Here is a 14645-nt window from a genome sequence, read left to right on the forward strand (position 1 = left end):
TCGTGCCTCAGCCTCCCAAGTAGCTGGGACTACCCCACCTTGCCTAATTTTTGTATTTTTAGTAGAGACGGGGTTTCACCGTGTTCCCCAGACTGGTCTTGAACTCCTGGCCTCAAGTGATCTGCCTGCCTCGGCCTCCCAAAGTGCTTGGATTACAGGCATGAGCCACCACACCCGGCGTGAAGATTTATTTTTAGTAATAAAATACTTAGGTCCCCTCAGTGTTCTAACTCTATTCCCCTTCCATCTCTCCAGCAATAACATCACTATTATGAAGGTAATGGGTATCCTTGCCCTCCATGTTGTCATACTTTATTCTAGGAGTATGTATCTTAAGCAATTTATAGTCTCCTTTTTGCATATTTTTTAAAATTTAAAATAAATGACAGCATGGTGTAATTATCCTGCAACTTGTTTTTTTCTCAGCATTGTTTTTGAGATTTTATGCTACATTACACATATAGTTCATTCACTGTAACTGTGGAATTGTATCTCATTGGACAGCTATACTGCAGTTTATCCATTCTCCTGCTGATGGTTGCTATTGTGTGAATATAACAGTAGGTGTATGTTTGTATTTATGCATTTCTTTATGCCTTGTGTATGTGCTTTGTGTAGGACAGGCATATTCGGGCATGCTCTTGCATGGTTATTAAATAGGCTCATCTTTGTACTAAGTGGTGTCAAATTGTTCTCCAAGGTGGCCATCACATTTATAATCTCACTAACAACATATAAGGGTCCCTGTTGTTCTATGTGCCCATTAACACTGGTATTATCCGACTTTTTAATTTTACCAATCCAGAGATATGAAATATCATCTCATTCTTGCTCTAATTTGCATTTCCCTGACTACCAGTAAAATGTGTATAATTTTATTTATTATTTATTTATTTATTTATGGCCATTTTAGCTGTCTCCTGTGAATATTCTGTTTGTATCCTTTGCCTGTTTTTCTGTTGGATTGTTTTTTTTCTTATTGATCTAGGAAAATTCTTTATAAATTCTGGATATTAATGTTTTATCAGTTATCTTTTTATCTTTTAAATTTCTTTTGCTGGGGAGAGGCTCTCGCTCCATTGCCCAGGCTGGAGTGCAGTGGCTTCATCTCAGCTCGCTACAGCCTCTGCCTCCTGGTTTAAGAGATTCTCGTGCCTCAGGCTCGTGAATAGCTGGGATTACTGGTGCGCACCACCATGCCCAGCTAATTTTTTTTTAATTTTTTTAGTAGAGATGGAGTTTCACTATGTTAGCCAGATTGGTCTTGAACTCCTGGCCTCAAGTGATCCACCCGCTTCAGCCTCTCGAAATGCTGGGATTACAAGTGTGAGCCACCAGGCCCAGCTGGTTTAATTCAATTCTAATAAAAACTCCAACTAGATCTTTTTTTTTCTTTTTTCTTTTCTTTTTTTTTTTTTTTTTTTTTGAGGCAGAGTCTGACTCTGTCTCCCACACTGGAGTTCAGTGGCATGAATACTGATCACTGAAGCCTCAACCTCCTAGGCTCAAGTGATCCTCCTGCCTGAGCCTCCCCAGTAGCTGGGACCTCAGGAATGTACCACCACGCCTGGCAAATTTTTAAATTTTTCTGTAGAGACGGTGTCTTGCCATGTTGCCCAGGCTGGTCTAGAACTGGGCTCAAGCAATTCTTTTGCCTCGGCCTACCAAAGTGCTGGGATTACAGGCATTAGCCACCGTATCCAGCCTCCAGGTGGATTTTTTTAAAGGGAACTTTATACTGTTATTCCCACGAACATCTCAAAAAAAAAAAAAAAAAAGGAGAGATATCTAAGCAACTATGAAAAAGAAGAGCAATGTTGGAAGACTTGACTCTTCAGATATTAAATATTAAAATGTATTATAAAACACCAATAATTAAATGTCAGCCATGCTGGCCCCAGAGAGATGGCCAGATGGGTGGAAGAGAATAGATAGCCCTTTACCATAAATGGGAAGCAAATACATGATCAAGGAATTGTCACAAGTCCATTTTCAATTTCTTCAACAAAGTTTGGGTAATTGCCTGAATAATTGGGGGGTGGGGAGGGTAGATGAAACTTTACCTCACTGTTTACTATATTAAATTCCAGGTGAATCAAAGATCCTTGAAACTGTGAAGTATTAGAAGAAAATACCAATGAACAATAGCTGATCACTGGGTGGAGAATGACTTTCTAAGCATAAAAACAAAGAAATTACAAAAGGAAAAATTGATTCGAATTACCTAAACAGATGGATTTTTTCTGTGATACGTATATACAGTGGTTAAATTTTTTTTTTTTTTTTTTTTTTTGGGGGGGGTTTTTTCTCTTTCGCTCAGGCTGCAATGCTGTGGTGCAATCTCGGCTTACTGCAACCTTCACCTCCTGGCTTCAAGCAATTCTCCTGTCTCAGCCTCCCAAGTAGCTAGGACTACAGGTGCCTGCTACCATGCCCAGTTAATCTTTGTATTTTTAGTAGAGACAGGGTTTCACTGTGTTGGTCAGGCTGGTCTCAAACTCTCGGCCTCAGGTGATCCACCCACCTCGGCCTCCCAAAGTGCTAAGATTACAGGCGTGAGCCACCATGCCTGGCCCACAGTGGTTATGATTCTCTTGTACATTTGTTACATTTTTGGAGAGCAGTTTGGCAGTAACTTAAGGTGTGCACTCAGTTTTTCAAATTTCACTTTAGGAATTTATCCTAAGGAAATCATCAGACTAGTCAGATTTATAAATGAGAATATTTCATGCTGTTTATAATATTCAATAATTGGAAATCTAAGTTTTTATCAACAGATATACTATTAAATAAATTATAGTCCATTCAGCCATAAAATATAATGTTGATCAGTGGTTCCTAACTTTGGACATCACTGAACACTGTAAGAACCTGAAGAAGCTCCAAAATTGAAGCTCTTGGTATCTGGTTAGTATGTATTGCTATCAGAAGATGTCCATACTATGGACAAAAAGCTATTGTATGTATAATAATTTTTAAAAATTGTCATGTTGTCTGGGCGCAGTGGCTCACGCCTGTAATCCCAGCACTTTGGGAGACTGAGGCGGGCAGATAACCTGAGGTTAGGAATTCTAGAACAGCCTGGACAACATGGCAGAACCCCAACTCTACTAAAAATACAAAAAGTAGCTGGGCGTGGTGGTGCATGCCTGTAATCCCAGCTAGTCAGGAGGCTGAGACACGAGAATTGCTTGAACCTGGGAGGCAGCGGCTGCAGTGAGTCGAGATCCTGCCACTGCACTCCAGCCGGGGTGGCAGACAAGACTCTGTCTCAAAAATAAAATAAATAAAATAGTCATGCATAGAAAAAAGCCTGATGAATATATACCAGTATGTTAATGATGATTATCTCTAAGTAGTCGTCATTATCTTTTTAGGTTTTCTACATTTTTGCAATGAGTGTGTATTCTTTTTATAATAAGAAAATTTACATGTTTTTAAAAATAAAGGAGCATTTAGAAAACAACAGAAAATTAATAGAAGGAAATAAGCTAGGGAAACTATTAGCCACCTCTGTGACATACAAATAATAGTTTTTACATGTAAAGGTATTTCCTAACTCCCAGTAGGAAAAAAAACAAAATGGGCAACCTGCATAAATAGATAGTTCATCAAAGAAATGACACCAATAGCCAATTAAACGATGTGAAAACACTCAATTTCACTAGTAATCAAGTTAGTGAAAAAAAGATTTTCTTTTTTCACCGCATCAAGTCAGCAGAGGTTTTAAAAATGTGCGGGGCTCACTGTTGATGAAAGTGCACCAAGATGGACATGCTAATACATTAGTTATTGGAAAGCAATTTGGCAATAATACCAGGAGCCTTAAATTAAGTTTTTTCTTTTTGCTATTGTACTTTGATTTGTAGTCCAGTCTAAGAAAATCACCAAAAATTGGCATCCTCTTAAAAACTTTCCATTTTAATAGCATTATTGAGGTATAATTGACATGCAGTAAACTGCACATAATGTGTACAATTTTATAAGAATCAAGACAGGAAACATATCTGCCGCCCGCTGCCCCCAGCCCCAGAGTTTCTCGTGTCCCTTTGTAATCACTCCCTCCTGCCCCTTCCCTCACCCTCCCATCCCCAAGCCAACTCTGGTCTACGGTCTGTCACTGCGGATTGGTTTGCAGTTTTTTAGAATTTTATATGAATATGGAATATAAATGTGGAGAAAAGGACATTCAGGATGTACTTTTTTTTTTTGAGATTTATCCGTGTTGTGTGTCTCACTTCTTTTTAGTGTTCACTCCTTGGTTTTCCTTTTTTGTTTTTTTTTTCTTTTTTGGTTATTTAGACCTGCAGATATTCACTCCCTTTTAGTGCTGAATAACATCCCATTGTACATCGTCTGTTCACCTGTTGATGGACATTTACCAACACATCCTTTTAGGAAAAATTAGAGACCCCTAAATCTGCAGAAATAGAATGGTTAAATTATGCTGTTGATGCATAATGACATCGTATAGGGCCATTAAAAATGATATTTTAGAATGCTTAATAATACAGTTTTACTTACAATACGTTTTATTGGGGGAAAACAGGATATAAAACTTTTTATTTAAAAGATATATATACCATACACATTAAAAAAAGAGACAGGGAAAAGTAGATTGCTTAGATTACTACATGTTTTTATTTTCCTTATCATGTTTATCACTACCAAGAATAAATAAATGCCATTTAAAAGAAAATAGCTAAACTAAACATGCATTACCATACAACACAACGATTGACTTTTGAGCATTTTTCCTCTGGGAAATGAAAACTTAGGTTAACAGAAAAACCTGTACACAAATGTTCATAGCAGCTTCATTTGTAGTAGCCCCAAATTGGAATCAACTCAGATGTCCTTCAACAGATGGATGCTGAAACTATGGTATATCCATACCGTGGGCTACTTCTCGGCAAAAAAAAGGAGAAAATTACTGATACAGGTAACAACTTGGATGAATCTCCAGAGAGTGCTGAATGCAAAGGTCCATTCCAAAAGGTTATATGCTGTGCAATTTATATAACATTTGTATAGCATTCCTTTTTCTTTTTTTTGTTTTTGAGATAGTCGCTCTGTTGCCCAGGCTGGAGTGCAGTGGTGGGATCTCAGCTCACCGCAACCTCTGCCCTGGGTTCAAATGATTCTCCTGCCTCAGCCTCCTGAGTAGCCGGGATTACAGGCGTGCACCACCATGTCTCACTAATTTTTGTATTTTTAGTAGAGGCAGGGTTCCACCATGTTGGCCAGCTGGTCTCGAACTCCTGACCTCAGGTGATCCACCCGCCTTGGCCTCCCAAAGTGTTGGGATTACAGGTGTGAGCCACTGTGCCTGGCCTATAGAGCATTCTTGGGGGAAAAAAAAATTGGCCAGGTGCAGTGGCTCACGCCTGTAATCCCAGCCCTTTGGGGGGCCAAGGCAGGCGGATCACCTGAACTCAGGAGTTCAAGACCAGCTGGCCAATATGGCAGAACCCCCGCCTCTACTAAAAATACAAAAATTAGCCAGACATGGTGGTGCACACCTGTAATCCCACCTAGTTGGGAGGCTGAGGCAGGAGAATTGCTTGAATCCTGGGGGGCGGAAGTTGCCATGAGCCACTGCACTCCAGCCTGAGTGACAAGAGCAAAACTTCATCTTAAAAAAGAAAAAGAAAAAAAAATTTTTTAGAAATGCAGGTCAGATTAGTGGCTATCAGGAGCTAAGGATCGTGGAAAGGGGAGGGAGGTAAAAGGATCCTTGCAATGTTGGAATTGTTCAGTATCTTGACATTGGAGGTGAATACATGAAAACCTACCCAGGTGATAAAATTGTGTAGAACACACACATACAAGTAAAACAAGAAATCTGAAGATCAGTGGATTGTATAAAAGTCAGCATCCTGGCTGCGGTATCATACTATAGTTTTTATAGAATGTTAACCATTGTGGGAAACTGGGCAAAGGCCTAAGAGGGATCTCTGTATTATTTCTTACAATGGCACCTGAGTATAAGCAATCATCTCCATACCAATTTCAATTTGAAAAGAAAATCTCTGAAGGCAGGGGCCTCTGCTGAGCTGGAACCTGGTTCCATGTTTGAGCTGTGGCTGGGTATGGTTTGCTCAGAAGCCCCCGACCCGGGGCTGTTGCCCACCTTGCTTCTGCCCCTTGTTCCTACAGCACGTGCAGCACATCCGCATCGATGGCTCCACATCGTCGGCTGAGCGGGAGGACCTGTGCCAGCAGTTCCAGCTGTCGGAGAGGCATGCCGTGGCCGTGCTGTCCATCACCGCTGCCAATATGGGCCTCACCTTCTCCTCGGCTGACCTGGTGGTGTTCGCTGAGCTGTTTTGGAACCCAGGGGTAAGAGACGCAGAAGACTTGGATACCCCACTGGCATGCTCATGGCTGTGGGCAGGAAGCAGCGAGTGTCGGTCGTGGAAAGTGTGGTTTCCTTTTTATCCATTCATTATACTTCCCACAAGTCAGTTTTCACTTCCTTTAAGCACTTCTGTGTCGATCGGCTAGTTTCTTTCTTTTTTTTTTTTTTCTTTTTTGAGACAGTCTCTTATCACGCAGGCTGGAGTGCAGTGGTGTGATCTCGACTCACTGCAACCTCCGCCTCCTGGGTTCAAGTGATTCCCCTGCCTCAGCCTCCTGAGTAGCTGGGATCACAGGCGTGAGCCACCGTGCCAGGCGATTGGCTGGTTTCTAGATTTTCACAGCAACCTGTAGGATTATCGACTCCGTTTTATCAACAGGAAGGTTGAAGTCTTCCAGGGCTAGAAGGAATCTTAGACTTCATGTCTCATAGGAGGAAGTTAAGGCACCGAGAGCTCAAGGGGTGAGGCAGGAAGGACTGCACTGCCGTAACTGAAGAGGGACACGTGGTGGCACCAGGTTGCAGCCCAGACCTCACATTCCAGCCTGTGCCCCCTTCAGTAGCCATCATTGTGAGCTGCTTTAACAATGGACCTGCCTGATGGCAGAGTAACAGCAGTGAGTAGTTCCCTGGAGACCACTATTGGCCTTAGCTGACCAACTCAGAGCAGAGATAAAACATTTGTTTGAACTCATAAATTTTTCTGGTAATCTCCAGGAAGTTATATCCCCTTTAATATCTGATATTATGGCTTTTGTTGGCTACACATGAGGGACTACATTAATAATGGGTAGACCTTGAGAGTGAAGCCATTTTATAAAAAAAATAATGCTCATGATGTTAGGTGGTTTCTTTTTTTTTTTCCTTTTTTGAGACAGGGTCTTGCTCTGTCACCCGGGCTGGACTGCAGGAACTTATTGGCTCACTGCAGCCTTGATTTCCCAAGCTCAGGTGATCCTCCCACCTCAGCCTCCTGAGTAGCAGGGGACTACAGGTGCACACCTCCATGCCTGACTAATTTTTGTATTTTTTGTAGAGATAGGGTTTCGCCATGTTGCCCAAGCTGTTCTAGAACTCCTGGGCTCGAGCAATCTACCAGCCTTGGCCTCCTAAAGTGCTGGGATTGCAGGTGTGAGCCACCACGCCCAGCCTTTAAGTATTTATTATAAGGCTTACCACTATATTAAACCACCACCCTATGCCCAAATCATGGATAGCCTCTCCCTTGTGTGTGATGTTTTTATTTATTTAGAAGATAACTTTTTATTTCACACAGAGAAGAAATGGAAGTGTGCAGGCCTCCATCACTGGCCCCTGCCCATGCAGCCTGATGGCAGAGCCTGTGCCTTTTCATTTGCAGCACCTAGCTCAGTGCCCAGCACCGAACGGCCACCTGCAGATCTTCTGTTCCAGATGCCAGTTCCCCAACCAGGGCTGTTTTGGGTTCTCTCTTTTGTTAAAGTGGCAGGTCATTTGTAGGTCTGAGATAGTGAAGTGCAGGTTATTTCTAGGTCTGAGACAGTGAAGTGCTTTGAGGAGGGAGGGTTGTGGTGGGGCTGGAAATGGGGTGGAGAGGCTACCTGCTATGGTGGGTGGAACTGCTTCAGGCCTTTACCTGCCTGTCTCGATTTCTGGACACACAGGTGCTGATCCAGGCTGAGGACCGCGTGCACCGCATTGGACAGACCAGCTCAGTGGGCATTCACTACCTCGTGGCAAAGGGCACAGCTGACGACTACCTTTGGTATGGTTTGGCTGCATGGCCTGGCATTTGGAGTTGAGCAAGGGTGGAAGCTGATGATATGTTTACTTTGCTCCCTAAGTGCTTCTGCTTTTGCTAAGTAAGGTCTTTAAGGATCTATAGAAAATTGACTAGTGGCCAGGCGCAATGGCTCACGTCTGTAATCCCGGCACTTTTGGAGGCCGAGGCGGGCAGATCACTTGAGGTTAGGAGTTCGAGACCAGCCTGGCCAACAGGGTGGAACCCGGTCTCTACAAAAATACGACAAAATTAGCTGGGTGTGGTGACACACACCTGTAGTGCCAGCTACTCGGGAGGCTGAGGCAGGAGAATCGCTTGCACCTGGGAGGCAGAGGTTGCAGTGAGCTGAGACTGAGCCACTGCACTCCAGCCTGGGTGATAAGGCGTGTCTCTGTCTCAAAAAAAAAAAGAAAACGAAAATTGACTAGTAATGCCCTCCTGCTTTCATCATGACCATATTTGGTCTCCCTCACTAGTGTTCACTGGTGGCTTGCAGGGTGCATGTGGAATCTTATAGCAATAAGGGGTTGTGACTCCTTTTCCTGCTGGTCTGAGGCAGGGAGAGGTGCCGATTGTGACAAAATGTAGATGGAATTTAGTTTGTAAAACACCCTGTTCCCAGACGTGAAGGCATTTGTTAGGACAGGGTGACAGTTTTTTACCCTTTATGATGTGCATTTATCTGGTGGGTACATCTTACATTGCTGCTGCTGGACCACAGGGAGGAAGTGGCTTACCCTGGACCATGTAGTGTACTTTGTTAGCAGAGCTGGAGTAAGATTTTCAACCCGGGGGTTTCTGTCTGTTACCTAAGTGAAAAATCTCAAAAAGCTTCTTCCCTTTATCTCCCTCTTCCTGATATTAAATTTCTTGATTATCTTATTCATTTCCACTGCTTGTCTGTTTCCAGCCTTATGACTAAGGAGTCTTCCCTTTGCAATGTGTGTGGGCCACTCCTACTTCCCTCTGTTTAGTGGATTCGTTAATTGGGCAGCTCATAACACTACCAGATTCAAAATTGTGTTGTAATGAGGCAGGATTTATTTCCTACACATCTTCCATTAGAAAGAATATGGAACCTGATGGTATTCTTAGCCCTAAATTGGAGTTTTTACAAATGAGAGGGGGCAAATTTTTCAACATGGATGTTTGCGCCTTGAGAGATGCAAAGATGTGAAACTGTGAACAAGCCGTGGTCCCATAAGAACAAGGAGGAGGGTGGCTTCATTTTCATTAGTCTGGTGGTTCTGCACAGGTTGTATTCACTGCAGCTTATTTCTCCCCAACAGGCCCCTGATTCAAGAGAAGATTAAAGTTCTGGCGGAAGCTGGGCTTTCTGAGACCAATTTTTCAGAAATGACAGAATCCACTGATTACCTCTACAAGGTAATGCCAGCACATGGCTCTTCACCCCTGGAGCAGAGGGAGGCATTAAGCTGTCTGCCAAGTCTTTGGGTCCTGAGTAGGAGGATGTGAATCACTCCTAGGGACCTCCCCTAGCCCCAGAGCTGAAAGCAATGGCCTGCAGTCATTCTCAGTTGAACCATGCATGCGTCGCTTTATGGGGAAGTGATGGCATTAGCTCCTACAGCTGCTGACATTCCCGCACAGACTCCGAATGCTGCCTCTTCAATCAGACCGTTAGAAACTGACAAAACTCCCTATGGCAAATGTTGAATTGTTTCAGAAAGTACACAGCAACACCACACACAGGGCTGCTGCAGGAATGTGTCCCCAGCACAGAATGGGGAGTGTTTAAAATAGGATACTGGCTTCACAGAACATATTTTCCCCTCTGTCATTTTATTTTATTCTCAGTGTCTCCCCACTTGATAGAGGGGTAAACTGAGACATGGCAGTGCAGTAGCCTTGCACAAAGTCACAGGGCATGTGAAGCCAGCCCAAGGAAGAAGGCTTCCTGACTTGGCCCAGCATTCTTCTTTTGAGTTCAGCCCCTTGTTGTAGAGGAGTATAAGAGGCATCCCTCCATAACCAGGCAGGCCTTGTCAAAGGTGCTGAGGGGGAAGGCTGTTGCCTCTGGACGGGACAGCCCTGGGCGCATCATGCCTGCCTGGCCTCAGTGCTCCAGCCCAGTGGCTGCCACAGACTCTTCCTCCCCCATTTCAGTGAAACACAATGGAGGGAGCAAGAGACCGAGAGCCTTTCGAAAGCTTGTTTTCCTTCCCCAGCTTGGATTGTTGGCCAGAAGGTGAAAACTAGGAGTATGGCCTCCTCGAGCACAGCTCATGGTTGAATTGTTTCTGCCAGAGCTTGAATCAGGTCTGAGCCTCATGCAGAAAGGGGCCTTACGGTAGCTTATCAGGAAAGTGAAGCACCTCCTCCTTCCTGTGAAATCACCATCAGAAGCTGAGTTAGGGCAAGTGTGGTGGTGCACACCTGTAGTCCCAGCTACTCGGGAGGAAAAGGTGAGGATCATTTGAGCCTAGGAGGTCAAGGCTGTAGTCACCCATGATGGTCACTGTACTCCAGACTGGGCAACAGAGCAAGAGCCTGCCTCAAAAAAAAAAAAAAAAAAAAGGAAAAGAAAGAAAAAAGTTTAAATAAATAAGAAGTTGAGTTAAATCTTATCGTTGACACCAAGACTTAAGACTCTCTGGATCTGCTCATTCACTTACATTTATTTAGCAAATAAATTCTTTCTTTGCAAGAATTTATTTGCTAAATATTGGGATAAATAAGACTCAGATCATATTTTTAAATGCAGATTGCAAATTATCCTTTCAGGCATATATAGTTAATAAGCCAATTTTAAAACAACCTTATTTTTAAGCTTTTTAAAGAACTGTCCAGTTCAGCTGAATGGTAAATGGTAACAGAGCCTAGGTTATCATACGCCTTTTGAAAAGAAAGAGCCTGAGCAGGTATAGTGGCTCAAGCCTCTAATCCCAGGCCGAGGTGGGCAGATGGCTTGAGCCCAAGAGTTTGAGACCAGCCTGGGCAACATGGTGAAACCCCCATCTCTACAAAAAAATACAAAAATTAGCCAGGCATGGTGGCACATGCCTGTATTCCCAGCTACTCAGGAGGCTGAGGCAGGAGGATTCCCTGGACCTGGGAGGCGGAGGTTGCAGTGAGCCAAGATCACACCACTGCATTTCAGCCTAGGCAACAGAGCTAGACCTTGTCTCAAAAAAGAAAAAAAAAGCCTAGTTTTAAAAGAGTCTCACTTGAACTCATTTATTCCTCCTTGCCTTTCTCTGACTCTAAATTAGTTAAGAATTTCTACCTAAAATATAAGTGCAAGGTAATATCAATGAGTTTTCTCAATATTTATTTTGATTAATAACTATATCAATTTATTTTTTAATTAAGATGGGGCTGAAAAATTTTAACAAACTACTAGAAAAAGAAAATGTTGCTTCCAATATAGGAGACAAAAGCAGAAGAGGTTATATCTCACTGAGATAGGCTTCCTTCTGAGAGGGGAAATGAAATATTAATCTGATCTTGGAACTCGCTTCCAATTAATTATGCATGCCCCAAGTTAGCATACAGTGTTGCCATCATCATAATCAAATGCACATTAGCAGCTTTTTCTACTTGGAATAGGCTGCCTTACAGGGTGGCATTTGCTTGACATTGCAGGCATTCAGAAAGAGGCTGATGAGGGCATCCTGGAGGAGGACATGTGGGTTATTTGGGGGTCAACCTTGATGATCTTTCATATCACTTCCCTCTGCAGGGCTGGGATCCTGAAAGGCTAGGAGATTTTGGGAGCAGGTTAATTGAATAATCTGAAGTTCTTAAGTGACAGGCTGTCATCAGTTTTCAAGGAACCCTCCTTCACCATTGTGGAGGGATTTGGTTAAGGAATAGTGAGAAACAGTGGCCAGCTGGCAAAGATCTGTACGCTGTTTGAAATGGAAAGAAACCTGAGGCAGGAAGTGCAATTGAGCTGTTGCAAATCCATGCAGTACCAAGTGATGTGGCCCAAGTAAAGATGGTGCCTAGAAGGAGAGAGGAGGGAACTGATGGGGGGAACAAACTTGCATGAGCTGAGGACTCTGCCTGGATGATTTCCACCTGGGAGACTACGAGAATGCAGGTAGACTATAAAAAATAGACTTACAGGAAGAGAAGCTGCTTTGGGAGTATAGGAGAGAGATGAGAGACCATTGATTGTTTTTATTTATTTATTTATTTAGAGACAGGGTCTCACTCTGTCACCCAGGCTGGAGTACAGTGGCACTATCCCGGCTCACTGCAACCTCCGCCTCCCAGGCTCAAGTGATCCCCTCATCTCAGCCTCCCAAGTAGCTGGAACTACAGGCGCACGCTGCCAACACCTGGCTAATTTTTTGTATTTTTGGTAGAGATGGGGTTTCACCATGTTGCCCAGGCTGGTCTCTAATTCCTGAGCTTAGATGATCCCCCCGCCTCAGCCTCCCAAAGTGCTGGGATTACAGGCGTGAGCCCTTGCAGCCAGCCTTATTTTTATTTATTTATTTATTTATTTATTTATTTATTTATTTATTTATTTATTTTTTTGAGACAGAATCTCCCTCTGTCACTCGGGCTGGAGTGCAGTGGCGTAATCGTGGCTCACTGCAACCTCTGCCTCACGGGTTCAAGCAATTCTTATGCCTCAGCCTCCCAAGTAGCTGGGACCACAGGTGTGCACCACCATGTCTGGCTAATTTTTTGTATTTTTAGTAGAGATGGGGGTTTCACCATATTGGCCAGGCTGGTCTCGAACTCCTGACCTCAGGCGATCCATCCACCTCGGCCTCCTAAAGTACTGGGATTACAGGCAAGAGCCACTGTGCCCAGCTAAGAGATCATTTGATTTTAAACCAGTTTAGTTTTATGAAACTGTGGGATGTCAGTGGAGATATGGAAAATATACCTCTGGATTGAAAAATGGTCAAGGTTGAAAATTTAGATGTAAGAAAGATCGGCAGAGGGATGATAGTGATCGTGTGTTGTAGTGGTATCCACTGGTCATGGTTTTAACACTACACCATTGTCATCAATGTATAGATGCTGTTGGTAGGTATTTTGATTATTTGTAATTTAAGGTAATCAGAATAGGTACATATATCTACTTATGAATATGTTAAATGTGTGTATGTTTTTTCCACCACTTTGAAAATTAGGTATAAGCCATGGCTGAACACAGAGATTTGGAAGTCTAGGGGGCTGGGCACATGGTGGCTCACACCTGCAATCCCAGCATTTTGGGAAGCTGAGGTGGGCAGATCGTTTACACTCAGGAGTTTGAGACCAGTCTGGGCAACATTTAGTGAGATCCTGTCTCTTAAAAAATTTAAAAAATAAAAATAAATTTAAAAATAGAGATTTAGAAGTTGAATTACACCTTAACTGACCCTTAGTAGAGAAAGGCTTTGGAGGAAATGACATCTTGAGTGCAGTATTGAAATAGTGATTTGGAAAGTTCAAAGGAAAACATTTCCAATGTAAATTATAGCGTGAGAGCAGCTTCTTTGCACTCACAATCATTTCTTTTTCCTAACCCTGTGAGTGCAGAGAGGGTAAGATGTCAGTCACTAAAACAATGAGGCTGCTTTAGTGATGGTTTGCTGAGATGATGTGCACTTGCCATCATGTAGCTCCCTGACACCATAAAATATGTGGTCTCTCATCTTTATATTCTCCCATCAGCCCCAGTGGAGGAGAGTCAGTGTTGGAGCTTGGGTTCTTCCTTTTATCTTTTCTTTTCTTTCTGTGATGAAGGACCCAAAGCAGCAGAAGATCTATGACCTATTCCAGAAGTCCTTTGAGAAAGAAGGAAGTGATATGGAGCTCCTGGAAGCAGCAGAGTCCTTTGACCCAGGAAGTGCTTCAGGAACATCTGGAAGTAGTTCCCAGAACATGGGAGACACCCTGGATGAAAGCTCATTGACAGCCAGTCCACAGAAGAAAAGGAGATTTGAATTTTTTGATAACTGGGACAGCTTTACCTCTCCCCTGTAAAAGGGGCAAAAAGAAAAAAAATAAAAAGTATTTTAAAATCATGGAATTAAAATAAAGTAATGTATTTTGTTTTAAAACTTTTTGCACTTCTCTTGCCATTGCAGCAGTGCCTGTGCCTGTGTCCAGGCTCAGCAGGAGACCAGGCCGAGCATCAACTTTCCATTCCTGTGTCATTATGTGTGGGCTTGCTTGGGGTCTTAACCTCTGCTCTTCTGGCTTAGGGATGGACACAGCAAGTCGTAGTAGTGGGTAATTCATGTTCTCTAAATAATGAGGTCCTTCCTACACAGTCCCCATAATCTAGAATTTTAAAATTTACTGACTCAACAAATATTTATAGGACACCTAATTTGTGCAGGCACTGTCCTAGGTGCTGGCAGTCATTCGTCCAACAAAAGACAAAGTATGAGCCTTTGTGGAACTTACGCAGTGGGAGAAGCAATGGTTGTAGGTTCTCTTTTCCAATACAACTCTTCATGGACACTGAAATTTGAATTTTATTAATGTTCATGTATCACAAATTATTTTTTTTTCTGCCATTTAAAAATGTAAAAACCATTCCTTGTT

The 14645-nt window shown here is 42.9% G+C and overlaps 1 protein-coding gene across 2 annotated transcripts in view; it reads left to right on the forward strand.

Annotated features, from left to right (window-relative positions):
* The window catches only part of SMARCAL1 (SWI/SNF related, matrix associated, actin dependent regulator of chromatin, subfamily a like 1), a 65788-nt gene extending 51633 nt beyond the window's left edge, over window positions 1-14155 (forward strand). For both annotated transcript variants that reach the window (XM_025404267.1, XM_025404268.1), the window contains exons 15-18: window positions 6160-6342; window positions 8005-8105; window positions 9413-9509; window positions 13839-14155. In XM_025404267.1, the coding sequence (XP_025260052.1) occupies window positions 6160-6342; window positions 8005-8105; window positions 9413-9509; window positions 13839-14078 (621 nt within the window). In that variant the 3' untranslated portion in view covers window positions 14079-14155. The remainder of the gene's footprint in view (window positions 1-6159; window positions 6343-8004; window positions 8106-9412; window positions 9510-13838) is intronic.
* Window positions 14156-14645: the final 490 nt, after the last annotated feature.

Source organism: Theropithecus gelada, chromosome 12 (genome assembly GCF_003255815.1).
Source record: "Theropithecus gelada isolate Dixy chromosome 12, Tgel_1.0, whole genome shotgun sequence".
NCBI lineage: Eukaryota > Metazoa > Chordata > Mammalia > Primates > Cercopithecidae > Theropithecus > Theropithecus gelada.